This window comes from Mirounga angustirostris, unplaced genomic scaffold (genome assembly GCF_029215605.1).
Source record: "Mirounga angustirostris isolate CCGP_5_RB_7025 unplaced genomic scaffold, mMirAng1.0.hap1 SCAF_6, whole genome shotgun sequence".
NCBI classification, from domain to species: Eukaryota; Metazoa; Chordata; class Mammalia; order Carnivora; family Phocidae; genus Mirounga; species Mirounga angustirostris.
The window spans coordinates 77363240-77390912 of record NW_026991714.1 but is presented as its reverse complement, the minus strand read 5'-3'; the positions used below and the strand labels follow the sequence as shown (position 1 = coordinate 77390912).

Below are 27673 nucleotides of genomic sequence, written 5' to 3'. Positions count from 1 at the left end.
CAAAGATATGACCTGAGCTATCTGATACAGTGGCACTAGCCATACTGAACCTCAGAACATTGACTAGTCCAAACTCAGATGTGCCTTTAAGTATAAATAAGATACACACCAGATATGGAAGGTTTTCGTATGAAAAAAATGAATGTAAACTATCTCAGTAGTTTTTATATTGATTACATCTTCAAATGAGAAAACTTTGGGAATAATTGGTTAAATAGAATATATTATTAACATTTAATTTGGGGTGCCTGGGTGGCTCAGTTAAGCATCTGACTTTGGCTCAGGTCATGGTCTCGGGGTCCTGAGATCGAGCCCCAGGATAGGCTTCTCACTACTCCCCACTCAGCTCCCCCTCCACCCTTGCTTCTCTGTCTCCCTCTGCCCCTCCTCCTGCTCATGCTCTCTGTCTCTCTCAAATAAATAAATAAACTCTTAAAAAAATTGCATTAAAAAAAAGAGAGAGAGATAGTCCAGTAGTCTATCTCTGTAGCCCGAATGGAAAGTATGCAGGAAGGAACATTTTTCAAAATCCCCATTTAGCTTTCTTACCAATAAAACCTACCCTTTGAAATATTTACTTTCTTATCCACATTCAGTGCCTGACATATAATCCTGTTGTAATATATCCTCCCATGACAAATAATTAGGTGCTGTTTGGGAGGGGTGTTCTTGGCAGTAACAGCCTATGGAGGGAATTATGGAACTACTAAGAGGGCTTTAGAAAGGAAGTACTTTCTGAGAGACCCAAGAGAGAATTAGAGATTGATAAACAGGTTACATTTAGCTGTAGTTAGAGGACAGGGAAACAAAAACAAAAAGCAAGGCCCCACCAGAAAAGACATAACCAGAAATGCCCCCAACACATGACTTCAATTAAATATTTTATATTTCCAAACATAAGGAAAAGAGATCTTCCATCAATGGAAGCTCTTTAGGTGGTTCTAAATATCTGCCTCAGTTTGTACCCGTCTTCAATTTACATCTATATAAATATAAATAGCATTTACTAAGACTCATATTTAATACAAACTTCCAGAAGTGTTTAAATGGAAAAAGTGAGGAAGGAGCAGTGGGGAGAGGGGCTTGTTTGTCTCAGAAGCGACAGGGAAGTGGCAGTCCCTAAAACCTGAAGATGATTTCACCCTTGTTGTATACGAGCTGCATTTGTAGTGCGAGAGGACACATGGGGCGTGACTGAGCATTTTGTGAGGAACAGGACAAAATAAGAATCTATGTTATCAACTTTGATGTGTTCATGGGTTCCTGATATGCCACAAAGCCACCTTCTGGAAGAGCAGTTAGTTTATCCAAAACAGGCTGGAAGTTTCTACGGGCAGCCCTGGTTTTTAGGGGATCATTACATGTTTCTTAGACAGCGCTTCCGGCTGTGAGGATGTACAATCAAGACACGTATCAGAGAGAAAACGGAGAAGCAACAATGCCCCACTAATATTTTCCTGATGAAAATGTCTGGACAACTGAGAAATAAGTGGATTATCTCAATCCAGTAAAACGGCATTCAAGTAGAAAATACCCAAGCGTTATAAGTCAGTCTGCATTTCCTGCGTGAATTCAAAATTGAAATATTTCACACCAAAATGCCAACAATCTGTGCAAAGATTAGACCCTTATCAAATTCTGCATTCAGATGTACATGCAAGCTTGCCTTGGATCCTCTCCTCTCAGAGTTGCAAAATTTACAAATATGGTACAATCTCTAGAGTCATCATGGAGCTGGAGAGGTAATGCAGAACCCAAGCCGCCTTTCCAGTAATTGTGGCATTGCAACGAAAGTCACAGCTTCTATGGATTCATTGAATGGAGTCAACCTGCGGGTAGACATTTGTACTCACGTACACAAATTCCGTTCATACCCACACGCTCCCATTAGATACTAGAGCGTGTTCCTAATCTTTTGTCCTTTGCATGCAATTTGCACACATAACATGACAATCCTTTTAACTGGGTCTGTCTTCCCAACATCCTTGAGATCCGAATCCTGAGAACTTTAGAACTGTAAACATATTAAAATCTAACAAATGAAACATATTAGCTCTACAAATCTAACACATGAAATGCACACCCTCTAAAAAGCCAAGCAATGTTTACAGTTCACAGCTAGTAAGAACTTATTCAAACACTAATTTTTCTTTCTATTGACTCGTATATACTCAGGACCGAGTTAGTTGTTTTCCGCTTTTGGCCAAGCTTTGTCTTTCACTTTCATGTTTGAAGTTTCCATTTTCAAGTTAGCTAGTAATGTCCCTCTGGATCATTTCTTGAATTCTCTCTGCTAGTGCACAAAGATTAGCTTTTCTGAGGCCTCTAATTAAATTGCAATATGCATCTCTCCTCCCGTGGAGTTGGTACCAATTACGGAGGAGTTGGACTTTCTGTTCCGCTGTGTCTTGGAGATTGTCATTCTTGATCTCATCTATCTTGGCTTCATTGATACCATTCTTCCGGACAAATTCTCTGACTTGAGTTATTGTCATTTGTTCAACAATACTAGGGATATATTTACTCAGGTCGATGTCTGAAAAACAGAGGACAGTCTCTGAAAATTTGTTTTGCTAAATGAAATTCTCATTATTGAAAACCATGTTTATTTCTCTTCTATACTGGTTAAGTCCTAGAGATTGGAAGAACTGGTTGGGGAAAAATGAAAACAGAACCCCCCCAAGTTCTAATCCCAACCCCTCCTGGATCCCCAGTAATTTGCTCTATGACGTGGGCAAGATATATGACATCTCTCTATCTTCTTCTCTTGGCTATAAAATAAGAGGGTTGGAAAAGATCATCTCTAATGTTCTTTATGCATCTGATGATCAGTGACCCACAAACCTAAAAGGCAGGCAAAGACTTTATGATTTTCTCTCTGACTCACAGGTAGAGAGAAGCAGACCTGAATAGAATCGTGGAATACGCCAGAACCAGGAATACACCAGTAATAACTAAGTCTACAATTCAGTTTATTCAGTCCCTAAATCAATTTAAGCAGGAATTCTATAATACACCTGTTTGTGAAGGAAAATGCTCTTAAGCCTCAGAATATGGCATTTTATTGCTCCCCAGCTTATTTTTAACTATGAGTGTTAGTTATGCAGTCAAACACACTGTCCGATAAAACCCTTGATGGTGAGCAGAATGAGCTATAAGCTCAAGGAAGAGACCCCCACAATATATCACTGAAATTAGCAATATTGTTTTACTCTGAAATTGGCCTGTTAACTCCCTAGGAAGCCGTCTCTGTGAAATACAGTGATAGAAGCCTTACCTGCATAATTTATTGGCATCATTTCCTGGGGGAGACAGAAAATGGAGGGAAGGAGCAAGATAAATAAACATATATTTATAATATTCTAAATGTAATTGTCTAATTCTTCCTTAATACTGAAGGAAGTACAATCAGTAGCTTGATGTATAAAATTAGCTAGATGACGTGATTAAGGATTCTTTTCCCATTCAAATTTTTATTCTGCAAAGTTCCAGCCTTGCTGGAATATTAACTTAGCACTCTCATATTCTTTGTTAATTAATTCTCATGCTATTTGTGTAGGAGCTTCCTATAAGCTGGGCACCAAATCTTCGTCCGTTCTTGATGCCCCTCTAACCCATGCACACGCACTCACAATAAATGTTGGTTTTAAAACAAGGAGCAAATAAAACACTGAATTGCTACTTTCTCCATTTCCTTAAGAAAGTGGATGCATGTTTCAACACCTACAGTAGATGAGGCTATGGATCCAGGGTCTTCATTCTTTTTATTCCTGCGCCATCTTAACATCCCTGGAAGATCAAAGACATTTCTGTCAGACTCAGGTCTCAGCCTTGTAGGAAGCCTGTGAGAACAGACTCTCGCACTATGAGAAGTGGGAGAAGGAGAAATTCACTGAAACTTAAAGTGACCAACACCGCAAAAGGCAGCATTGTCCTGATTTTGGAAATCCCACCCCGTGAGGTCAAATGTTCTAGAGATATGTCACATTTTAATTGGCCATCCCATGATCACACACTGGCCTAGCCTGAAGCTGGCTTTTGACTTATCATATGGCCACCACTACTCCCTGTCACCAGAATGGAATTGGGGGGCATGCCTGCGGCAGGACTCAGAAGCCACAGGATATGGAAAGTTGGCATTCAAGGCCCAGAAATTCAAGTACATACGCTCACAAATCCCTACAGTATACACACTCAGTGCGTGTATGCCTTGAAGTCAGTATAAATGAAAGAAAGGACACGTCTCCAAGCATGATGATCGTGTTTAAGCACTGAGTGTGTATTTTTAGCCTCTAAAGGCAAGGCGACCTCTTATCTTCACCTGATCTGGAGAAGCAGTGATGGGTTCCAACGGAAAAGGAAAAACTGGATGCCTCCGAGTTTTTCTATGGTCATCATGATTATGCCCAATTTGGGCTTACCTGTTGACTTTGCTAAGTAACCCTAGCATAAGTTCTATTGCCACAGTATTTTAAGTTAAGATGGAGAAATAATAGTAAAAACACAAAAACCATGGAGTCTGAACAAGGGAGAGGAGGCACAGAGAGGATGAACTTATCAAGTGTTCCCCGCACTCTTTCCCAGGAAGATCCTTTCTTCTCATGTTCTTTATGGGGCCATCTCAATGAGCAGTCAAGGACTCCTTCTGATTCCTGACCCACTCAGCTGCTGCCGGGGTGAAAACCTACCCTTGTTCATATGGAGGATGGGCATATCCATTCCGAGCTCCAGAATGACTGCTCAAAAACAGTAGCCGAGGGATGATATCATCTAGGTCTTATCAGCTCTCGGGTGCACTCAGTGGCGGGAATTTAACAATATAATAGAGCTACCTACCTGGCAGGAGCTTTCTTATGGGTAGGAGACAAAGGGGAATTCTTGTGAATAACTACTGTCCAAGTTATTTCAATCAGCAGTGGTTTGAACAAAGTAAGAACTTACACCAACATATTAGTGCAGACATTAGAATCGGGATTAGGACACAAAACCACAGAAATTTGGAGCTGGATCCTGTAGGTAGAAACATTGAACATTGAATGTGAAAATAAGCAATCTTTAAGATTAAACAAAGTACTCTCAAAGACTCAAAAGAGATTGGCTTTTCTTCATATTTTACAGTAGGGATGAGAGAAAGGAGGATATAATCATAAAAAGAAATAATAACCTTCTCTACATTTGGTGTTGCTGGTTGGTGTGCAATTCTCAAGGATTCCATGTTCACACCTAAAAAAAAATCAAAAAACAAAAACTAACAGGGGCGACTGGGTGGCTCAGTTGTTTAAGCATTCAACTCTTGATTTCGGCTCAGGTCATGATCTCAGGGTTGTGAGATCAAGTCCCGCATCGGGTTTCCCAGCTCAGCGTGGAGTCTGCTTGGGATTTTCTCTCCCCTGCCCCCGCCCCTCCCCCCACCACTTGCATGCATGCGTGTGTGTGTGTGTGTGTCTCAAAATAAACAAATAAAATCTTTAAAAAAATACAGAGGAAATTCAAAAAGCCTGGTGGACTGACTCCTTGATCATCTACAATGACACACTCTAAATCCAGCACCATTTTATTCATCTTTGCATCTCCGGGAAACATCATCCCTCAAATATTGCTAGAATAAGCGTCTAAAGCTGGTACAAATTCATAACATAATTTGGATGTTTGGATGAGAAATATCCTAAATAACTACGTTTGTTATAAAATACCAAGAGTTGGGGTGCCTAGGTGGCTCAGTCAGTTAAGCGTCTGCCTTCAGCTCAGGTCATGATCTCAGGGTCCTGGGATCGAGTCCTGCATTGGGCTCTATGCTCAGCACCGAGTCTGCTCGACCATCTCCCTCAGCTCCTCCCCACCCGCCCCCGCTTGTGCTTTCTCTCTCTCACTCTCAAATAAATAAATAAAATCTTAAAAAAAAATGCCAAGAGTTAAAAGAAAGTAATAAAATACTGACAAATAGGAAAAAGGATGAAATAGACAAAGATTTAAAATTGGTAGTAAGCTGTGCTCTTAGAATCATAAACTGCCAAAAGCTATTTCAAAACAGTCCCACTGAACAATAAAATGGCTGGATAATAGCCCCTGCCCACGATACTGCTTAGAAAGCTCCCCACCCAGCCCTCAGAGGCTTCCCCTCTCAGCATCAAGTGGTGATCATGACACTCAAGAGGAAAATCCTTGGGATTTCCTGCGGACCATCAGATTGTCAGATTGTCTGAATGATAGCCTGGTTCAGCCCATTCCCTAACTCCGTGAGCTTGGGTATGTCACTTAACCACCGTGAGCCTATTTTCTCATCAATAACAAGGAGATTACATTATAATAACAAGGAGGGTTATGGTGAGAAGAAAATTAAATTGAGATTAGGAGCTATTTAGAACTATTATTACAGTGGAACTTTGAACAATGTGGGGATTGGGGCACTGACCCCCCCCCACCGCATAGTTGAATATCCTCGTATAACTTTTGATGCCCTCAAAACTTAATTACTGGGGCGCCTGGGTGGCTCAGTTGGTTAAGCGACTGCCTTCGGCTCAGGTCATGATCCTGGAGTCCCAGGATCGAGTCCCGCATCGGGCTCCCTGCTCGGCAGGGAGCCTGCTTCTCCCTCTGACCCTCCCCCCTCTCATGTGCTCTCTGTCTCTCTCATTCTCTCTGTCTCAAATAAATAAATAAAATCTTTAAAAAACAAAACAAAACTTAATTACTAATAGCCTACTGATGACCAGAAGTCTTACTGATAACATAAATGGTCGATTAACACATTTTGTGTATTACATGCATTCTATACTGTGTTCTTTCAATGACCTAAGCTAAAGAAAAGAAAATGTTACTTCAAAATCACGAGAAAGGGGCAGCTGGGTGGCTCAGTCAGTTAAGCATCTGACTCTTGATTTCAGTTTAGGTCATGGTCTCAGGGTCGGGAGATCAAGCCCTGTGTCAGGCTCTGTGCTGTGTGTGGAGCCTGCTTGGGATTCTCTCTCCCTTTCCCTCTGCCCCTACCTCCCCACCCTGCTCATGCTCTCTCTCTCTCTCTAAAAAAAAAATAAATAAAGTCATAAGGAAGAGAAAATACATTTACAGTGCTGTACTCTACTTATTGAAAGTAGAGTCCACATATAAGTGGACCCTCACAGTTCAAACCCATGTTGTTGATGGGTCAATGTATTATTATTATTCTTTTAGCACATTAGTCCCTCCCGCACAGTCCCTACTTATGCCATCGTCAGGCACTCTCAGCCATGGGGGGGCTAGAAGGGAAAGACTAGGTTAAGTGCACGTAATTTTAAATTTCTAGTCAATAAGAGACATAAGGCATCATGTCCCTACTTCACAAGTCAACTAGGTGAACTCCCAAACATTTCCCAAGGTGAAATACAAGTTTAAGGAGAGGCACATGAATATAATCCTAAATGTTTATGTTGGTACCATACAATATCTTACGGAGCAAAAGGTACTTTATAACACATATCACCCAGTCTACACTTCACAGAAATGAGGCTGATAGGAGATGTGAACACTGTTTGCATCCCACGAGTGAGGGAATGGATGCTCAGAGAGGTTCAGTGACCTGCTCAAAATCACCCAATCAATCAGAAGAAAAGTGAGATGCACAATCAGGTTTTCTAACTTTGGGTCCAAACCAAGCTCCTTTGCATGAAAGGCAAGGTCCTTCATAATCTGGCCCTGGTTCCTTCTCACTACACTCTGGCCGGGTACTCTGCTCTCTGGAATGGCTGTCTGTATTTCTGCAGATGCTATCCCCCTGCCTGAGATGTCCTGTCCATGTGTGCACACCTGGGGATGTTCTTTCTTTCCTCTCTCAAGACTCCCGTCATGTGTCCTACCTTCACCTGCCCCTCAGGCAAAGCTGGAAGGTTCTCCTAGAACTCGTAACAGCCTGAGCACATGTCTCTTCTGGTGCTTGACCCCATAACCACTGCTTTTCTTGTCTCTCTCTGCCTCTCGCCTGAGACCTTTGATGCCAGGAATGTGGTTTGCCCGTGACACTTGTTAGTGTAAGCAGCATGCAGAATACAAGCACGTGGGAGGTATTCAAGAAATGTTTGGAGCCTGGACGTTTGAATGAACGAACAGTTATCTAGTGGCTTAGAGGCAAAGCAAGACTAGAGCCCAAATTCTTGACTCTCGGCCAGTGTTGCTTCCCCCTAGGAAGACACAGTCTGTCCAGGTATATCTAGCATCTTGATCAAAGAAAGATGAAAACTTACGTGGTGCACGGGGTACAATGTTCGCATTCAGAGACGTTACAAAAAAAGTTTGGTTTACATCTGCACTTGGTATTCTGGGTCGGGGTACAGTTTCTCTCCACTTCCAAGCCTAGAAAACCAGTTTGCAGACTATTAATTACAGCAGCTGCTGAGCAGGGGCTGTCAGAGCTTTTGAGATCTACCGCTTAAATCAGCACACGTTTTGCAACACGGGTAGCGTTTACGAGCAAAACAGGCGACCCCAGCAGAGTTTTAAGAGGACAGACAGTCCAGCAGCCAACACAACCCCACTTTTGCTTTAAAGAGTTCCCCTGTTCCTCTAGAGCCTGGCTGCTTAGGGCGTGGCTTGTGGACCAACAGCATCGACCTCAGTTGGAAGCCTGTTAGAAATGCAGAATATCAGGGGTGCCTTGGTGAAGCGTCTGACTTCAGCTGGGGTCGTGATCTCAGGGTTCTGGGATTGAGCCCCACATTGGCCTCCCTGCTCAGCAGGGAGTCTGCTTTTCTTTCTCCCTCTGCCCCCTGCCCCTCACTCATGCTTGTTCTCTCTGTCAAATAAATGAATAAAATCTTAAAAAAAAAAAAAAAAGAAATGCAGAATATCAGGCCCAACTCCAGACTTAGTCAGACCGATGCCAAAGCCCTCACTTAGAGATTCTGATTTAATGGCTCTGAGGTGGGAACTAAATGTTGACGTTTTCAACAGCTCCCTGTGTGATCCTAATGGACCGCCACGATTGACAAACATTCCTTTAGAGCCTGAATGAGGACAAGAAAAGTTTTATGTCCAGGCATTTCTTGATATCAAATGAAACTGGGAATATTTCTGTTACATTTGAATCTAGGCTTTCATGATAGATTGGGATATTCATAAAAATTCAAGTCCCCACTTGGAATTATCAGGACAAAATCGATCTCTGAAGGAGGGAGAGGGGGAGCACCCCATACACCTCTTGGATTCCTCTGTCCTTGTATCAGAAGGCTTCTGAGCTCTTGCTGGCTATAACAAGAGCACCAATCAAGGCAAGAAAAAAAAATCCCTGCCAATTTTGATTGCAGCTGATGAACCTGTTCACCAGGTTCATATTTAGTCATCTTGGGAGAAATGCCTAGATTTGACCCACAAATGTCTAGACTGGTGATTAGCTCGGTACCTGGTCCTGCTTCACACCAGCCAGCTCCATCTTGTCCTTTCCTCTATGACTCATAGCATCAGAGTAGGTCCCAATTTCAAATTGTATATGTATTCTGCTCCAAATCATGGAGTACCATGATTGGTCTTTCTGATTGCTTTTTAAGGCACTTACCTTGCTCTCCATCACAAATTCCACATCTTCTGCATTTATCAGAAAAATGCTCCTTGTCTGTGAACTCCTCCCCTTCCTGGCAGTGCGCACAATCTGGTTTACCCTCCTGAGATTTGCAGTCACCCTCTTTCCGTGTGCCTGCCCGAGAGAAAAATGCAGCAAGTGTTGGAGCACGAGGAATGCAAGGGACATGCAACCATGTGGGAGATATGCAGGGATGACAAGGAAATGGGAGTCAGGACTGTCAGACTAATGATACATAAATACAACGGGAGAGAAGGTTATTGTAAAAATCCTGTCACCAGGCAGAAGGTCTCCCAAGACAAAAGCTCAAAGAATATGCCTGGAGACATAGGATGATTAGCAATAGGAATATATATATATTTTAAAAGGTTAGAACGACCTAGAAGAAATGCCTCTAGCAACTTTCTTTGCAAGGGAGGGCAGAGGTTCGTATTCATTCCTCTTTCTATTCCTTTGCCATTAAGGGTGCGTTTTGATGGGAAGGCATGAACATATTAATGACAAAATTTATTATCAGGTGGGTTACCTTCATCCACACGATTGTAAATAATATTTGCATTTGCTTCCCTTGTCAAATAAGGCGAGTTCCTGTATTGGTGTTCGTAAGCAGTTGACAACAATGATTTCTCTTGAAAATTCATTTATTTAACAAGTGTTTATTAAATGCCTATTGTATGTCAGGCACTTTCTAGGAACCAGAGATCCTGCAGGAAGGAAGACAAAGCCTAGGTATGCAAGGGCTTCACGTTTCCAGGGAAGAAGCAGGTCATGCCCAGATCAATGTCTGATGTCAAGTGGTGGTAAGTGCCTTGGGGAAGAGGGAAGCCTGGCTTGTGGCCTTCATTATTCATGGTGTAACTAATTAAAAAGAATAGGCTGAGTCTAATCTGCCTCACACATGTGTACGGCAAAAATAATTTATGCTCTTCCCTGGGTAAATGACTTTCTTAATAACCTGCTAGCATTCTTTCTGAGAAGACATAATACTATATAAGCAAATGATGAACCTGAAACAGGTATGATATTGTAGTCAACAAAGAAGGTGATAGTGGGTCAGGAACACAAAGTAAGTTGTGAAAACCCGGAACCAAATTCAAATACCGAGCATCATCGAGCATCAGGGCTGTACAATATCGTAGCAGTGTTTAAGAACACCGAGCCAAAGTACAATTTTGTTGGCTTGCCAGGCGTATTATACTGGTTTCTACACGAACTGGCCCCTCTAATGAATTACCTTGCAGAATAAGCCTAGAGCTATGCGTACGGCATGACAGTAAACACAGGGCTATCTCTCCTCCAATGTACATAATTTCAATTTATCAAAATATTTATCAAAATATGTGGTTGTTTTCTTTTTTGATTAATTTTTTTTTTATTTAAAGAGAGAGTGGGGCGGGGGAGAGGCAGGGAGAGAGAGAGAATCTCAAGCAGACTCCCCATTGAGTGCGGAGCCCGAGGCGGGGCTCGATCCCACGACCCTGAGATCATGACCTGAGCCGAAATCACAAGTCGCTGCTTAACCGACTGAGCCGCCCAGGCGTCCCTGAGTGTTTGTTTTCTTGAAAATAAAATTTTATAATACATTTGTTTCTGAGTGTAATAGTACACATGCTCAACGTGGAGAATTTGGAAAAGTTTGGGAAGTATAAAAAGCACCTGTATGTCAACCACGCTGAGAGAGCCACGGTTATTGTTTTGGCGCATTCCTATGCGTATACCCCCATGCATACATGTGAGCATATGTGCATGTAATATGCATGTGTGTGTGCGTGTGTACTGTATGCAGTGTGCCACAGAATCCTTCCGATTAGATAAGGTGATGTGATGAGGCCTTTTTGATCCATTAATCAAAAATGTCATTTCATGTAGGCCAGCATTGAAAAAAAATACTGTAAGTATTTTAATTTACGAAGTGTAACTAATTATTGGCCAGTCTTGTGGCGTAGGAAAAAGTAATAAAAATTCCAGATTCTTCCTCACGTAGGTGACATTCAAAATGCCTCCCTTCTTGTTTTTCTTTCTCTTCCTCCCTCTCTGCTCCCTTCCCTTTCTCCCTCCCTCTCTTCTTTCCTTTCTTCCTTTCTTTTTTTTATTTTTTTTTAAAGATTTTATTTATTTATTTGACAGAGAGAGACACAGTGAGAGAGGGAACACAAGCAGGGGGAGTGGGAGAGGGAGAAGCAGGCTCCCCGCAGAGCAGGGAGCCCAATGCGGGGCTGGATCCCAGGACCCCGGGACCCTGGGACCATGACCTGAGCCGAAGGCAGACGCTTAATGACTGAGCCACCCAGGTGCCCCTCTTCCTTTCTTTTTTTTTTTTTTTAAAGATTTTTTATTTATTTATCTGAGAGAGAGAATGGGAGACAGAGAGCATGAGGGGGGGAGGATCAGAGGGAGAAGCAGACTCCCTGCCGTGCAGGGAGCCCGATGCGGGACTCGATCCTGGGACTCCAGGATCATGACCTGAGCTGAAGGCAGTCGCTTAACCAACTGAGCCACCCAGGCGCCCTCCTTTCTTTTTGATTGAAACAAACCCTTACAGATACCAATAATTTGTATGACAGGCTTTAAAGGGTTTTGTGGTTTTTTTCCATTTATTTTGATCTCATCTCATTCATCAACAATTCTTTTAGCAGCTCACCTGGACTGAAATCCTCCAAGGATCCAAACGAGTTTTCATAGAAGTAAAATCTGTCTTTTTCTCTGTATTCGTACAGCATTGGTTTATGTACTAGTTAATTAAATTACATATTAATATCACAACACCAGTGAGCATAAAGACTCGGAAGCAATTTGAATAGTGATAAGCCTACAATTCAACAAGAGAGAATAGGGGCAGAAAGAGCAGTAGCGTGCGTTGGACACCACCCAGGATTCTTAGAGATGGAACAGAGAGAGTCAGTTAGTCCAGCAGGCAGATCAGTTAGAAATCCCTTCGTGGGCGGGGGGCACCTGGGGTGTCTCAGGTGATTAAGCATCCCACTTTTGGTTTTGGCTCAGGTCATGATCTCAGGGTTGTAAGATCGAGCCCTGCATTGGGCTCCTCAGCGTGGAGCCTGCTTGAAATTCTCTCCCTACCCCCACCCCCCACCCCTGCTCTCTCTCTCTCTCTCAAAAAAAATAAAATTCCTTCAGGGAATTTATACATTGAGGCTTTTGTCAGAAATACATGAGAAAACATGATAGAATTGATGGAGACAATCAACTTTTGCACACTCCAAAATGTACTTAATCAATCCCACATCACTGAGTATCACAGTGGAACGTCATGCATACAATATTTTCCTTTGACTATTTTTAAAGACATCCTCCCCATAAATTTATTACTACATCAATAGGCATGAACATTTTCAAGTTTTTGACCCACGTATCCAAATTTCTTTCTTAAACGATTGTAACAATTTACCTTCCAATTATGGTTAATGAGAGTTCTTATCTCAAAAGCAAACCCACCAGGGTTGAAAGCACTTCTTCAGTGAAAATAAAACAAAGCAAAGAGAAAAGAGAAAAGCAAACAGACAAAAATCCTTGACAGTTTGAAGGGCAAAGCATATTATCTTTGTTTGAATTTGCATTTTAAGTTTTACAAATTTGAGGAAGGACCTTAAGTCCTCAGGCAAATAGATGATGTTTGGCAAGTTTATTAAAAGGCCAGGAAGCCATTCTCTGTTTCCTTTTGGAGAAGAGTAAATGTATATAGGCTTAAGTATAAATGGGTTGGATTATAAGGGAGATTTTCCGTGAGGGTTATTCAAAACTGCACAGGAGGCCAAGGGAGACTGGTAGAATCTTTATAAACAGGACCTAAGCCTATTTAGCTGACTGAGTGCTGGAAGCCTGGGATGCTCACCACAAAACCTACTGTGTACCGTCCTTTATGGTTCTATTCATCTACAGCTGCACCCCACGTGCTTTTTCCCTTTATCTCGTACTTCACCAGGCAGCTCAGAGGGAGTCATATCTGTATGAGATGGTAAGTCAACTCTACTCCATGTTGAAAAAAGAGGTTTGCGCCACTGCCTTTTGCGAAGCTTCTAATTTGCCAGTGTTTGAAGGATTTCTGATCTGAAATTGGTTTACATTTCAAGATACTGGTGTTAAAAATTTGTTGGGTTTTGTCCATTGCTTTTCTAGCTCATTTAGTTTCAGCTGCAAAAATGCAAATGTATTTTGCAGCCCTCAGAGACCTTCTGACTGAAGGGAATTGCTAGACACATCTCTTAAGGGGGGGGGGGGCAGGTCCCTCGCTTTCAGAGCTCCATGATTATGCAGATACATTTTAATCAGTTCTGTTGTGATAAGCTTTAATATCCACAAAGGAGTCTTCTTTGGCTCCTGAAAAATGGAGCTGAAGAGAGAAAGCCTCTCACTTCAGGGGCACATGTCATTTGTGAATTCCGTTTCTTCATCTCTACTATAAGCAGGATAAAGCTGAACTCAACTAGTCTTGGGAAAGTAATTTCTTGCCTGTTTTTCTTCCCAGTAAAGCTATAACGCAGAACCAAGCACTGTAAACTCTTCTCTCCATTATTACTGTATGCTGTTCCTCACCCGGATCATCAAGCTAATTGCTGGATGTTGATGGAACATACCAGGAGGACATGGCTGACAGCAGAATGTGCTCCCACGATGCAGGCCTTCCGAGCACCCAGCCTCCCTTATGGTGATGTTCTTGTGCAATCTCAACACTTTGGAGTTGATAGCAGTTGCTTGAGCATTAACACCTCTAGGCCACGGTCCAGCGATGGAGGTAAGTATCTGTTAAAGCAAAGCATGAGGAGAATTGTATTGACTTCCCAACTAGACAACGTGGACCATAGGTGTAAGCTGCCCCAGATGGCTATGTTTGCGGTTGCATAGGCTAAAAGCATGGGGCTCCGTCCTTCTGCTCACACAGCTCCGGAAAAGGAGGATGCTGATTACGTGATAGTCCAAACTACTCCAGAAACAGCATCATGGATAGTAGGAGCCAGGGCTCTGGGCTCAAAAGCGAACCCTGACTCTCACTTACCAGCCCTGTTGCTGAGGTGAAGTCACTTAAATTCTCCAAGTCTCTGTTGTTTTATCTATAAAGTGGAAATCATCTCCTCTTCATGGGTTTGTTGTGACCATTAAATGCACGTAAAGCTCTTAGCGCAATTTCTGGCACATAATAAATAGGTGCCCCATGAGTGGTATTATTAATTTACTAATTATTATTATTGTTATCGTCATAAAGTTCTAGCGAGGAACAACATAGTCAAGTAGGCAAAACCATGAAATTTCAAAATGACTGCAGTGTGAATCCCAGTTCTGTTGCCAACACGGTGACTTTAGGCAAATTATAGAACCAACTGACCCTCAGTTGCCTGACCTATAAGTGCCAATAGCACTTTCTGTCCTGAAGGGTTATTATGAAGATAAAAAGTGATAATTTCTCCCAAACCTGGTACTTAGCTTATAGCATGTTCTATTTCTTCTCTTTTTATAGGTAGCCGCAGAATAAATTTCGGTGAAATCCTGTCATACAATGAGCATACAATGAGTCTCATGGGATTTTCTTCACCTTTGCTCAGAAAAAAAAAAAGAACTTCTTTTAGTGGAGAACCAATCTTTAATCTATTTGGGGTTCTTTTCTTCTGGAGGTAAAAGTGATATCGGTCTAAGTGATCTCATGTCAGTATTATCTCATGAGTTATAGACTAGAATTACTTAGAAAAATTAGCCCCCAGGGCGCCTGGGTGGCTCAGTTGGTTAAGCGACTGCCTTCGGCTCAGGTCATGATCCTGGAGTCCCGGGATCGAGTCCCGCATTGGGCTCCCTGCTCGGTGGGGAGCCTGCTTCTGCCTCTGACCCTCCCCCCTCTCATGTGCTCTCTCTCTCTCGTTCTCTCTGTCTCAAAAAAAAAAAAAAAAAAGAAAAAGAAAAATTAGCCCTCTAAAATGTATGGAAGCATTTGGGGATGATCTCTGATTGATTCTTTTCTCTGGTTTCCTATTTTTTGTCTCTCTGACCATAAGTATAAATCTCTCATTTTAGGTGGAATATGTAAATTCTATTGCTAAGCATCAGAGAAATCTAAACTATTAGTACTGAGGATTTTTCTTAAGGTCATTGTTCACAGTTTTCACTGCATACATTACTTTTTTCTACTTTATGGTATAGTAATAATACTGGCATCTTCTGAGTCAAGGGAACTAAGTGTTCTTCATGTAGAAATCACTACCACAGAAGTCCCTCCCCCTGCCCTTCCAGCCCTTCCCCGGTTGTCACCCAAACCTGTATCCCTGTCAGGTCACAGGATACCATAGGACCCCCACGAAGGGAGGGCTGAGAGAGATGTGGCTGCCCACTTTTCCTCCTGGGACAGACGTCTTTAAAAATGCATCCCTAAAATTCAGCCTTCCAAGAGGGAAAATGACACCAAAGCATCAAGAAAATATCCCACTTAACCAGGTACACACACCGGCAAAATGTAGAGCTAGCACTCGTCCGAGGCTCCAAACAACTTTCACAGTGTTCTTTCCCTACAGCCAAGAGACAGGTGAACTTAACACGGGCTATATGCTCTCTCTCTCAATATGAATAATTCTACATAGAGAACACCTGAAACTGGTACCCAGATCAGAGGAATAATGTCTAAATATGCTGGCTTCAGTGCCTCTTTGACCCAACAGACATTTCTTGAGCACCTACTATGTGCCAGGTTCTGAGGCTACAAAAGACAAGTAACATTGATTGTAATAGGAAGGGAATATTAAGTTTCTTTGAACTTAAGAACTTTGAACAAAAGTCTTTATTAGCATCAATCTCTCTTTTCATGGTGACAGTGCCCCACTTCTTACTTTATCTGCAAGGAATTCTCTCATCCTGTTAATATCAGCTCCTCTTCTAGATCAGAGAATAATAGCTAATGCGTAGCAACTGAATTGGGCACGCTAGGAAGTAATAATGTGATGGAAAGCATACCAAAGTGTGAACTGCTAAGACGGGGAGGGCTTTCAAATGAAAATCCTTCAAATCGTTAGGATCCTCATTCCATAACTATCTCGTTGTTCTATCAGGGATTACACATACCAGCCAGCTAGCATTCCAGATATGGCCAGCATATGAAAAGTATTAAAAAAATCTCTCCAGGGGCGCCTGGTTAAGCGTCTGACTCTTGGTTTCAGCTCAGGTCATGATCTCAGGGTCCTGGGATCAAGTCCTGCCTCGGGCTTCACACTCAGCAGGGAGTCTGCTTGAGATTCTCTCTCTCTCTCTCTGCCCCTCCCCACCATGTTGTCTCTCTCTCCCAAATAAAATAAATCTTAAAAAAAAAATATCTCTCCATAGTTGGAAGAGACCAGTGAGTCCTGTTTGCAACGGATAATGGAAAACTGAACCTAAGCAACCTGAGTAGAAGCAATTCTTTTCTATTGTCACCACTCCCACTGCTGTGAAGAGGGGGTTAACAGGGAGATATTACTTGTTCTCCTCTTTCAATTCTGGTGTCTCACTAGAAACTGAAGAAAATGCAACAGGTTTAAACTCCGAAGAGATTGATAGGGATCGAGCAGGCCAAAATTGACCAGTGAAAAAAAGCACAGAAAGTTGACACCCAATCCTGTGTGTGTGTGTGTGTGTGTGTGTGTGTGCTTGCGTGCGCACGCACGCGCACGTATCTCCTATGGCCCGGGGGGCCTTATTCTCCCTGGTGTTCTAATTCCATCCAGGATTCCTGAGACAATATTATGAGCAGGTCCACAGTTTCTGGCTTAGGTGATGAGTGCTCAAGACAGTAGCACATTTTATATTTGCGGATTGTGACACTGACGCTATTTCTGGAAAACTCTGCATCCAGTCGACCTTCTCAAGCTGTCTAAGACAAATGTATACTCTCCCTCGTTTTGTTTTAGTTTTGAAGTTTTTCAGAGGGAATCAAAATCCTCTGTCCAAAATCCATCCAGAATTTGAGGAATTTCCAGAATTTCAGCAGCATGCTGAAAGACAGGAGCATCACTGGCCACAAAGGGCAGACACCGGCACCAAGCTCGTCTCATGTCTGATCACGTCTGCTTCACGGAGCTGAATTTCTGGAAACATTTCTTACTTAGTTCAGCATCAAAAACTCACTTCAAGTATGAAAAAGAAAGCTGGTCCGAAGAGCACGTGGTGGCTGTTACATAAGGTGAGGCAGGCGGTTCTCCATAGAGCTTGTATTTGTTTTGTAATTGTTGCATTAACCCAAGTTTGCAATATGCAAAGATTTAACCCAAACCGTCCAGGCAGGAACTGGGGCAATTTGACTGTGACAAGGCAGGAAACCCACAAAGGATGAAATGAGCTGAATGCTCAGAAAACTTGTTTTCAGAAAAGCTGAAAAGGCCAGAAAATTGATTAAATTAAAGGTCTGAAAAATGTGAATAAACTAAGTCAGATGATCACCAAATGGGAAAAAATGAGGAATAAATAGTTTTACATCTCCATCATCCTAAGGATGAAAAAGTCAGAGAAACCTCAATTGTATATTCTGCTGGGAATATTCACTAATCCATTAATCAAATTAATTAATTGAGTGAATACTTTGTTGGGCACTTACTATGTGCCAGACAGGTGCCTGGGAACAGCCCAGTGAACAGATATAGACTCTGCTTTCATAGAGTTTATATGTAAGTGAGGTATGTGAGGGTTCTCTAGAGAAACAGGACCAAAAGGGTGTGTGTCTGTGTGAGAGAGAGAGAGAGTTGGGGGAGAGACTTGGTAAGTCCAAAATCTTATAGGATAGGCCACCAGGCTGGAAAGTCAGGAAGAATTTCAGTTCAAGTCCAAAGACAGTCTGGAAGCAGAATTTCCTTTTCCTCAGGGAAGCCCAGTCTCTAGGCTATTAAGGCCTTCAACTGATTGGATGAAGCCCACCCACATTAGGGAGGGTAATCTGCTTTACTCTAAGTCTACCACTTTAAATGTTGATCTCATCAAAAAACAACAGCACCAAAAAACAAAAACAGAAACAAAAAACGCCTTCACAAAAACATCCAGGATAACGTTTGAGCCGATGTCTGAGCTCTCGCCTGAGTTCACGATGACACATGAAATGAAGCATCACATGCAGGGAGATGAATAACCAGAGAAATAGGCACCCTGTCCCGGAGGGATACGAGCTGGGTAAAGCAATAAAGCAAGCTTAGGGGGCATGGAGAGTTTGAAGGGTGGGGCAGGGCTGTGTTAGAAAGTGTGGTCCGGGAAGGCCACCGAATGAGAGGATGTTTGCACACCGCGGTGAAGGGAATGTGTGGGTAAGAGCTGGCTTTCGGGAAAGGGCTTTCCAGGAGAGTCATACCCAGAAGAACTTGGCCTGACCAAAATGGGGAAGAACCTCAGGTCCTCAGCAAAACCATCATTAGCAACTAGCTGTGAGGATAAATAAAGATCTCCGTCTCCTGAGCCTCACAAGTCATTCGTATCTTGCCGATGGAAGGTATGGTGGGATTATATGGCCAACCTTAACCCTAGATGCCACAGTCTCGTGGACTCCTGGAATGTCAGAGCAGGTGAGGGAACAGACGCACCTGTTCAGCTGCAAGATAGATTTAAAAAAAAATGGACCATCTTGGGTCTTTCGTTATCTACAGGATGTTAATATTTTCTCCAAGTCAGAAAATGTGCTTCTCTCTCCCCTGACTCACCCATGAAAATGTGAAGTGAGAGCGCCAGGCCCTGGAGGCGGTTTTCCCTTTCCCCCAGGACCTGTGCCTGGCCTGTTACAAAGTTCCTTAATGTGTATTTCTCCTCGTGATAGTTACAAGAAGGCTTTGCATGAGGAATTCTTACTGTCTTATTTTACAGTTGAGGAAGGTGAGCACAGAGTACGGGAAATGACTTGTCCAATAATCCACAATGAGGAAAGGCCAGGGGAGAAGTCGGCACCTCTGACCCAGACCTGGGCTGTTTAAGGTTTGTAAATTAGTTTCCTAATTATTTCTATTCCATTTAGGCACACAAACAACTCAATTTGTTTTCAGACAGTTAGTTGTTGGCAAGAAGCCTGAGTGTTAATTATACAAAGAACCTTTCATGGGGCGCCTGGGTGGCTCAGTTGGTTAAGCGTCTGCCTTTGGTTCAGGTCATGATCCCGGGGTCCTGGGATTGAGTCCCACATTGGGCTCTTTGCTCAGTGGGGAGTCTGCTTCTCCCTCTCCCACTCCCCCTGGCTGTGTTCCCTCTCTTGCTGTCTCTCTCTCTCTCTGTCAAATAAATAAATAAAACCTTAAAAAAAAAAAAAAAAAAAAGAACCTTCAAAGCAAATGTATATTTTGGGTCTGGCAGGTACTCTCTGAGAACCAGCAGTCAGTCCCAAGTATAAGAAGGCTGCAGCAGGGCCCCAAGGCTGGGGTTCTGGCTAGCACGGAAGGGATGCGGAAACTTTGCACCCTGGTCTGCAGCTCGGAACTAAGTGGGGTTTACACTTCCCTTCCTCCAATTCAGGTGCTGAGTTTCTGAGAACAGCCACGATGCCCGCTGGGACTGCAGTCTCTTGCAGGGGTAGGGGTCTGAAATGTACAAATAGAAACCCAAGTCTTCCTAGACTAGAATCTCGGCACTGGCTCCCTTTGAAACTTGGTGAGAGGGCTACAAGAGTTTGTCCCTTGTATCAGTTGATGAGGAATTGAGAGAATAACTGGATATTCATTAGTTATCTGCATCGGGGATGGGTCACTTTTCAAAGCCAACCAGCTCACTCAATACAAGAAATGAAGCAGGCAGAGCCAGACCCAGAAATTGAAGACCGCCCCCCACCACGTACCTCACCCTGGGTTGACAAGTTGTCCGCCCGGTCCTAGGACTCATAAGTGCTGGAGATCTCACGTGGCAGTTACAAAGAGAGTAACATCTCAGTGCCTGAATTAAGCAAACTATTGGAAGAAGTTGAGACTACCTTTGGATTACACTGAAGAATCAATTGCCTTGAGAGAGATGAGCTAGGATTTGAAAAGGAAGTAAAAAAAAAAAAAAAAATCACTTTTTTTTTCTGTTCTTATTGAAGCTCGAAGCAAACAGGAAAATAATTTTTAAAAGCAGCAAATTTTAAAAAAATAGAAAACCAGACACAAGGCAGTGAAAAATGCAAGAATGGTAAGAATGACTAACAGGTGCCTGAAGAGTCCGTGAATTTTTTCAAGACTGAGCCCTGTCCTCTGCTGCTGAGGACATAAATGAAGAAATAAAGCTCAGCTAATTCTTCTTGCTTGCTTGCTGTTTGGACTCTTAGCTATTTAGAACATGTAAGAAGAAAGAAATTCTAAAAAGGCCATTTCCAACTATGAAAGGCATCTCTACTGTATGTGTGTCAAATATAAGGAAATAGTAGTGACATTTCGTAGTAGGTCCATTATTGAAACACTAAAATACAGAGAAATAAAAGACATTTTTCTACATGAAAGAGATGAGTGAAGATTCCATTCCCTCTTATTTTTTTCAAAATGTGTAAATAAAAATACGCATGGTAATCTTATGCCTGGAATGTCTTCTTTCTTTCTTAAGGCCAGTTTCTGGGGAGACCAGGAGAGACAGAGTTGAGGAGGTGGGCATAAGGGACTGGCTAGACCTCTGAGTTATCAAGCAATACATAAAGGAAAATGAGGGAATCTAGAAAATTCTACCTGGGATTAGATTTTGAGTTTGGTGCTAGAGTTAGAAAAATAGTCTTCAAAACTGTGGCAGACCTCAGAATCATGTAGTGATGCATTAAAGAAAAGAAAAAAATAGTGCAGGTCCCACCACAGACATAGAGTCAGGGTCTCTGAGATCATCTTCAGCAAGTCCTCAGTTCTGCGGATGCTCACCACAGTTGGGGACAGCCCAGCTGGAGGACGATCTGAGGGCAGCAGGCCACTATATTTACATGTGAGGAGCTGAAGAGGTTTACAGACCAACAGCCTCTGTGGGCCGCACTTGCAAATCAGAAGATGACTTCTCGTGAAGAAGTAATGACCCTTCCCAAAAATAGGCCTGAAGGAAGAGAAGTCATCTTTGGTGGAGGAAACAGATAGTGGGAGCCTAGAGTCCTTCACTGCCCCGGGGGGTGGGGGGCAAAGAAGTAGCACAGGACCGAGGTGTCCCTGTGTCATAAGCAATAGGGGAGGAGAGGCTCGTCGAAATGGAGAGGGCCACCTGGACCGAAGGGCAGGCGAGTGGGGGCCATGTGGCATGTGGGCCCAGGTCTCCCATTTTTCAAGAGAAACCAAAATCCTACAACATTTAGGTGGCAACTAATATTAAAAATAGGTACTTACATATATATTTACTGTATGTGTCAATACCATGAGGGCTAAAAAAAACAAAACAAAACATAGTTTGGGGCAGTGTCTGCTCAATGTTTGAAATCAGGCCTAAATCTATTAAGACACCCATATGAAAAAAGTCTACTTTGACCAAGGATTCTCTTGTGAGGATGGCTAAAAACCAAAGCTCAGTCATCAGCAAGGGGCAAGAGCATAACCTACGTGCTCTCTCTCTCTCTCCCAAGATCTCTGGCCTCTGAAATCAAAAAGTATCGATGTTTCTCACATCTTATATTTTTATGGCCTCCCGGAACACAGAAGTGAGTAAATCTAGAATCTTTCATGACTTGACCAAAGGACAGTCTGTCATTAATGACTCCGTGGCCAAGTTTATTCTAATTTTGCAAGTTTATCCCAGTTTGCAGCTTAACCAAACCTACAGTAGGCTTGCTTGCCTCACTGGGCTGAGGATATCTGCCCAGTGAGCTGCAGTCAGATTTGCTAATTTATTAGGCTGGCCTTGCTCAAAATGCCTAAATCCACAGTAAATTCACTATCATCCTTACACTTAGTGGAACTTGGGCCACTCGCCCAACATAGACCGCTGTTTCTAAATGCCCAAGATGGGAGTGGCCTGGTTGCACAAAAGTCCATTCCAAAACAAGAAGAGAGAGAAGAGATCAAAGGGGAGAACTAGCTCATTTCCTTCTGGCGAAGGTGGAGCTACCAAACCTACGATGATCAGTTTCTTTCTAATTAGAGCTTTACTACTTTCATTTCACTTCAGAGAAAATAGAGGTTGGCAAGTAGATTGAATTATTTGTTCCTCCTTAAGACTGAATTCAAGAGACTTACTTAAGAAGCTAAAGGCGCTTCATTTCTCTTTTTAAAGCAAGGGTCTTCCAGAAAATGAAAAGGACTTTCTAGGTAGTTAGATGCTGTTTTCCCACTTTTGTGAACAGATCTGCATAGATAGCAAAAAGAATACAAGACTAGGCACTGACAATGGTTTACAAATAATTTTTTTTTTGGTAATAAGATATATATAGACAGATTCCAGTACAATTAGAAATGGGTTTCTTTAAAATAATAGATTATTTAAAAAAGGAATAAATAAAATAATAAATGATAAGAATTCTAGAAATTCAAGTTCATTAAATAAATGCCCTCTCTGTAAATGCATCCAATAAAAATTATAAAATAAAAATTGTGTCCCCGAGAAATGACAGAAAGCAGACTATAAACAGCACTGAACAAACATGCAACTATGTACCGGTGTAGACAAAACTAAGAGGCCATAAGTAAAATACAAAATGCTTGTTTTAGGTGATAAAATAAGGAGTGACTTTATTTTTTCAAGAATTACTTTTTATTTCACATCATCGGGTCAATTTCTCTCTTCATATCTATTTAAAGAGAAGAAAGAGATTCACTGTCCTAAATTTGGTTTCGACTTGCTTTTTATTTCTGGATCCACTTTTTCTGTGTGCCCTTTTATTATTTTTCATCATAAGGTAATAGTCTTCAGTACCTATTACAAAACATGTGCTCATTTAGGGACTTTTGGGACCCAAGATAATTTACCAAAAGGCACTTTGCTCACTAGGGGTTTTCAAGTGGGGGATTTCCTTATTCAGGTTTTTAAACATCTCTTAAATGTTGGCTATTTTCTCCAACTGCCGTTTGTTTTATAGTCATCTGATTTCCCTTTAGCATTCTGGAAGCCTTCGGAGAGATTCCTTTGAGATACTGACAGGTCCACTGTAAGAGCTATTTAGAAGTAAATTACTTGCCTAGCATCCCAGAGAGACTTACTTCCAAATCCTGGGTCCCCTTTGCCTCTCACTATTTCACCTTTCCCCCTCTAAACTTAGGGCGAGAAATAAAGCCTCTTTTTCTAAATTAAACTCTCATTTACCACTAGGGGTGGTAACCATACGTCAGAGATGGACACGAGGAGACTCTCTTCATCTCCCTGTGGCCCTGCTGGGCTCCGTGCGTCAATTTCATTTCTGCCTCCCCATCTTGCCATCACTTACAAATTGGTGTTCTTCCCTCCAGGTTGTTCTTGTTTTAAATTACATTTCATAATTTTGTTTCAGTTTAAAAACTTTTCAAGTCCTTTGTGATAGAAGTAAAACCCATTAAAAAAACCCATTTCATGTTTCTGAGGCCGATTTAAGGAAAATGATTAAATTAGACATTAAACAACCGTTCTTTATTTGTCCACTGAAAATCTTCCATAGGACTCGTTATAAAATACACTGGTTTCTTTTCAAACTCCCTCTCCTTTCCCTTGACCATAAATTGAAGACAACTGCTTTAAGAAATGTAGAAGAAATTGAGTTTGTAGTAACTGCCTGACCATAGACCTCAACAGTATAAATAAAAACCTATCTGAGCCATGAGCTGAAAGAAAGAAAGAAAGAAGAAAGAAAGAAAGAAAGAAAGAAAGAAAGGAAGGAAGGAAGGAAGGAAGGAAGGAAGGAAGGAAGAAAGAAAGAAAGAAAGAAAGAAAGAAAGAAAGAAAGAAAGAAAAAGAAAAGGAAGGAAGCATTGCTCACAGCTACTTCTCACACAAACTTCTATATTAGGTCTGACTCTTTTTCAAAGTCTCCTTTAGACATTTGTGAGTTGTTTGAGGATTTCAAACGTTTCTTGTAGGTATCATAGACACAACAGCTAGAAACTAGAGAGAAAAAGGAAGGCCAAGGGGGTAGAAAGAAGAGAAGCACAGAGGTAAGAGACAACAGGCGGCAACAAAGACAAGGGCACGAGAGCAACAAGGAGGACAAGAGAATGAGGTGCCCCCCCATCTACTTGCAGCCCACTCACGTGGTCAAACAAAACCTGCATCTGTGTTCCCTGTAATTAGCACCCCCGCCCCCATTTGATTATTCTTGCTACTACTAAGTAAGCACTGCTAAGTGCAAAGGCACACAAGCAAGTATTTGTGGGAGACACACCAGATGACACGACAGACGTCGTGGTAACTTCTTTAAGAATACAGGTGTGGTGTCGGGCAAGTGGTGGGTGCAAGGCAGGATTCTGTGTAACTAAATTTAAGAGTCATGTTAAAGGGGCAAAATGGAATATACCTTACAAAATGTAGACAGTGATGATCTAAGTGATAGGGTTATGCCAGATTTGTTTTCAGAAGAAAGAATTTTGTCTGCATTTATAAATTTTGTTTAATAGACCTTAAATTTATTAATCTCCTAGGCCATATATTATATGTAAACATAATAAACAAATATTTAACTTATTACAGCTATTATAATAATAAGTATATACAAATAATAACATATACACACGTGTGTGTGTGTGTGCGCGTGCATTCTTTCAGAAAAAACAAAGTGTCCTTGGTGCTTTAAATATGCGTCTCTGGCAAAGATGCTAAGTTAAACAAGTGTAACTCCCTCTGGGCTTTGATAATTTTCCTACACTGACTAGTACTTCAGTCCCAAGAACTAAGAGAGATTTTTCAAAGCAACCAACACTGTAATAATGCAATGGTTAAGGATAGGACGAAAAGAGCGTGGTCTGAGTTGTACAAATAGTTCGACTGTGAATCTTAAATTTTCTCTTAGAGTTTCTAAAGGAACCCAGATTATTGCACATTACTTCCAAAAGAGTCAGTGAGATTTTTTTTTCTCCCCCCCCCCCCCCCCCCATCATAAGACGGTTCCTGACACCACTGCCTCTTTCCTTTCAACTTTTCGCGTAGTCTGGAAGCCAGGTGCCATCAACAAACTTGCCTGGACTTTGGAAATAGGTCTAAGTCAAGTCCCAGCTCTGCCGCTTAACACTAGCTGTGCGATCTCAGCTGAAGGACTTGAGCTTTCTGGCCTCCATTTCGCCAATTGTAAAATGGAGATGAAGAAGGCATCTCCCGCACCCCGCGGCTGCTGTGACCTTTGCCTGAGGTGGCCTTGATACACGGTCCCATCACGCTGCTCGGAACTTGGGGCCGGTCCCCATAAAATGAAAATCCACGGGCTCTCGGGGGCTTCGGCACTCAAATGAACCGAGTCCCTTGCATTGGCCCCCAAGCTGACAGTTGTGCGCTAGGGACTCTCCCCACGGGGGGCTGCGGCCCAGGCTTCCCGGCCAAGTGCAGGTGCGCGGGGGCGTGCGCGCCGGGCGCAGGTAGCACCGCCCGAGCCGCGAGGCCCGGATTCCCCCGCGTCCCGGGAACAGAAGCCACCGCAGGGGTGCGAGCGAGGGAGACGGCGAGAAGAAAGGGAAGGGCGAGAAGAGAAGGCAAGACAAGAGGAGACAAACCAGAGGCAGTGACTTACAGTCTTAAGAAGTATTCCCGGAAGGGAAACAAGAACAGTTTCTTTTTCTGAGTGGCGATAAGAAGGTAAACAAGCCTCCAGAGGCGCCTTCAGCCCCAAGATAACTTTTTCGATCAAGAAACGGTTTGGTCTGAAGCCTCCACTTTCCCCACTGCCCGGGGGCCGCTTTCCTCCCCAGGTGCGAGAGCGAGCGGAACCTGTGCGCGGGGGAGCGGCCGGAGGTCCCCCCGGGGCTCCGTCCTCAACACCCCCGCCCCCCAACTCCCGGGCGCGCACACGCACCCGCCCCGGCCCGACGTGCGGCGGGACACGCGGCGCTGCCCGCGAAGCCCCCTCCTCTCCCACCGCGGCCCGCGCCCCGCACAGCCGTCCCCGGGGCGGGCGCCGGGAGGCAGCGGCTCCCACACCCCGCGGGCAGGGAGAGCGCCCGCAGCCCGCGGCCGGCCCGCCACCCGCCCGCCGGCGCCGGGCAGGAGCCGACTCACCAGACACGGGATGGCCCAGGTCCCCCACATGGCTGCGGAGCGCCCCGCCGGAGGGCCAGCGCCTCTGCGCCTGCGAGCGCGACCGGCCACCAGCCCCTGAGGAGTGCAGCCGCGTGGCCCCTCCCCGAGCCCCGCGGGCCTGGGAGTCGGCTCCCCCGCCCGGCCCGCCCCGGCCACTCTCCCCTCGCCCCGGAAGTCACCGAGTACCTGCGGGGGCTCCGCCGGTGGGCCCGGGGACGGGACGCAGGGGGAAGCCCGGCCGGGGAGCGCCCGGGAAGGCGGGGTTGGGGGGGCGGAAGGGGCGCCCTCGGACGGCGCAGCCCGGCGCGAGGCCGGGGCTGGGGGGGTGGGGGCGGCGGTCAGGCTTTGTTGCACAAACTGGCGTTCCCCGTGCGGAGGCGTTTCCGCGGGCGGCTGGCGGGCGGGGTTCAGGTGAGGACCCCGGGAGCGGGCTCGCTGTCCTTCGGACGCTGTGGTGGCGCGCACCCTGGGGAGCTGCGGGGCGCCCCCCGCGTCCTTCTGCGCGCCCGGGTCTGGGCCGCTCGCTGGGAACGTGCGGGGGACACCCGGCCCCGCTCAGCTCGCGAGTCGTGGCTGCCCCTGGAGGCTCCCCGAGAGCCCCGGACTCCTGTACCAAGTGACAGTCATCCAAGGAAAGGTCCAGATGCGGCGTTCTGGGGATTCTGGAGAAGGGGGATCCCTTCACCTGTATCACTCAAGAGGAGGACAAAGCTAGCGAGTTAGGGCCCTTCGCGTAGCTCCAGCCGCATTAAATGTTCACGATGACTCCCCCCGCCGCCTTTGTTACTCATTATTTCCTGGCCAATTTTCGTTTTTTAAAAAGTTGTAATTCTTTAGTACTTGGGTTAACGCAGCTCAAAGCCACTATTGTTTTGGAAAAATAGACCTGTCTGTTCAGATGGTTTTGCAAGAATTCTACAGAAGGGAAGTTTGTGTAATGACACCGCTTAAGTGTGATTCTGAAAGCAGTTCCCAGGCTGGGGCAGGAGTGAAGTACTCAGTATTTCTTTACAACCTTGGTCAAGTGCTGAGCCTCCATCAGCTGCCTCTCTTCCTTCTTCCTTCCAGTTGGGTTCA

The 27673-nt window shown here is 43.8% G+C and overlaps 1 protein-coding gene across 1 annotated transcript; it reads right to left on the bottom strand.

Moving 5' to 3' along the window:
- Positions 1-868: 868 nt before the first annotated feature.
- Positions 869-26727, bottom strand: FAS (Fas cell surface death receptor). The gene is made up of 9 exons (XM_045877745.3): positions 26576-26727; positions 14140-14305; positions 9524-9661; positions 8217-8325; positions 5165-5223; positions 4942-5010; positions 3728-3789; positions 3278-3302; positions 869-2536 (listed from the first exon to the last, which is right to left on the bottom strand). Exons 1-9 carry the CDS (start codon positions 26603-26605, stop codon positions 2250-2252), a joined length of 945 nt encoding a protein of 314 aa, XP_045733701.1. The 5' UTR covers positions 26606-26727; the 3' UTR covers positions 869-2249.
- Between the last annotated feature and the right edge of the window lie 946 nt (positions 26728-27673).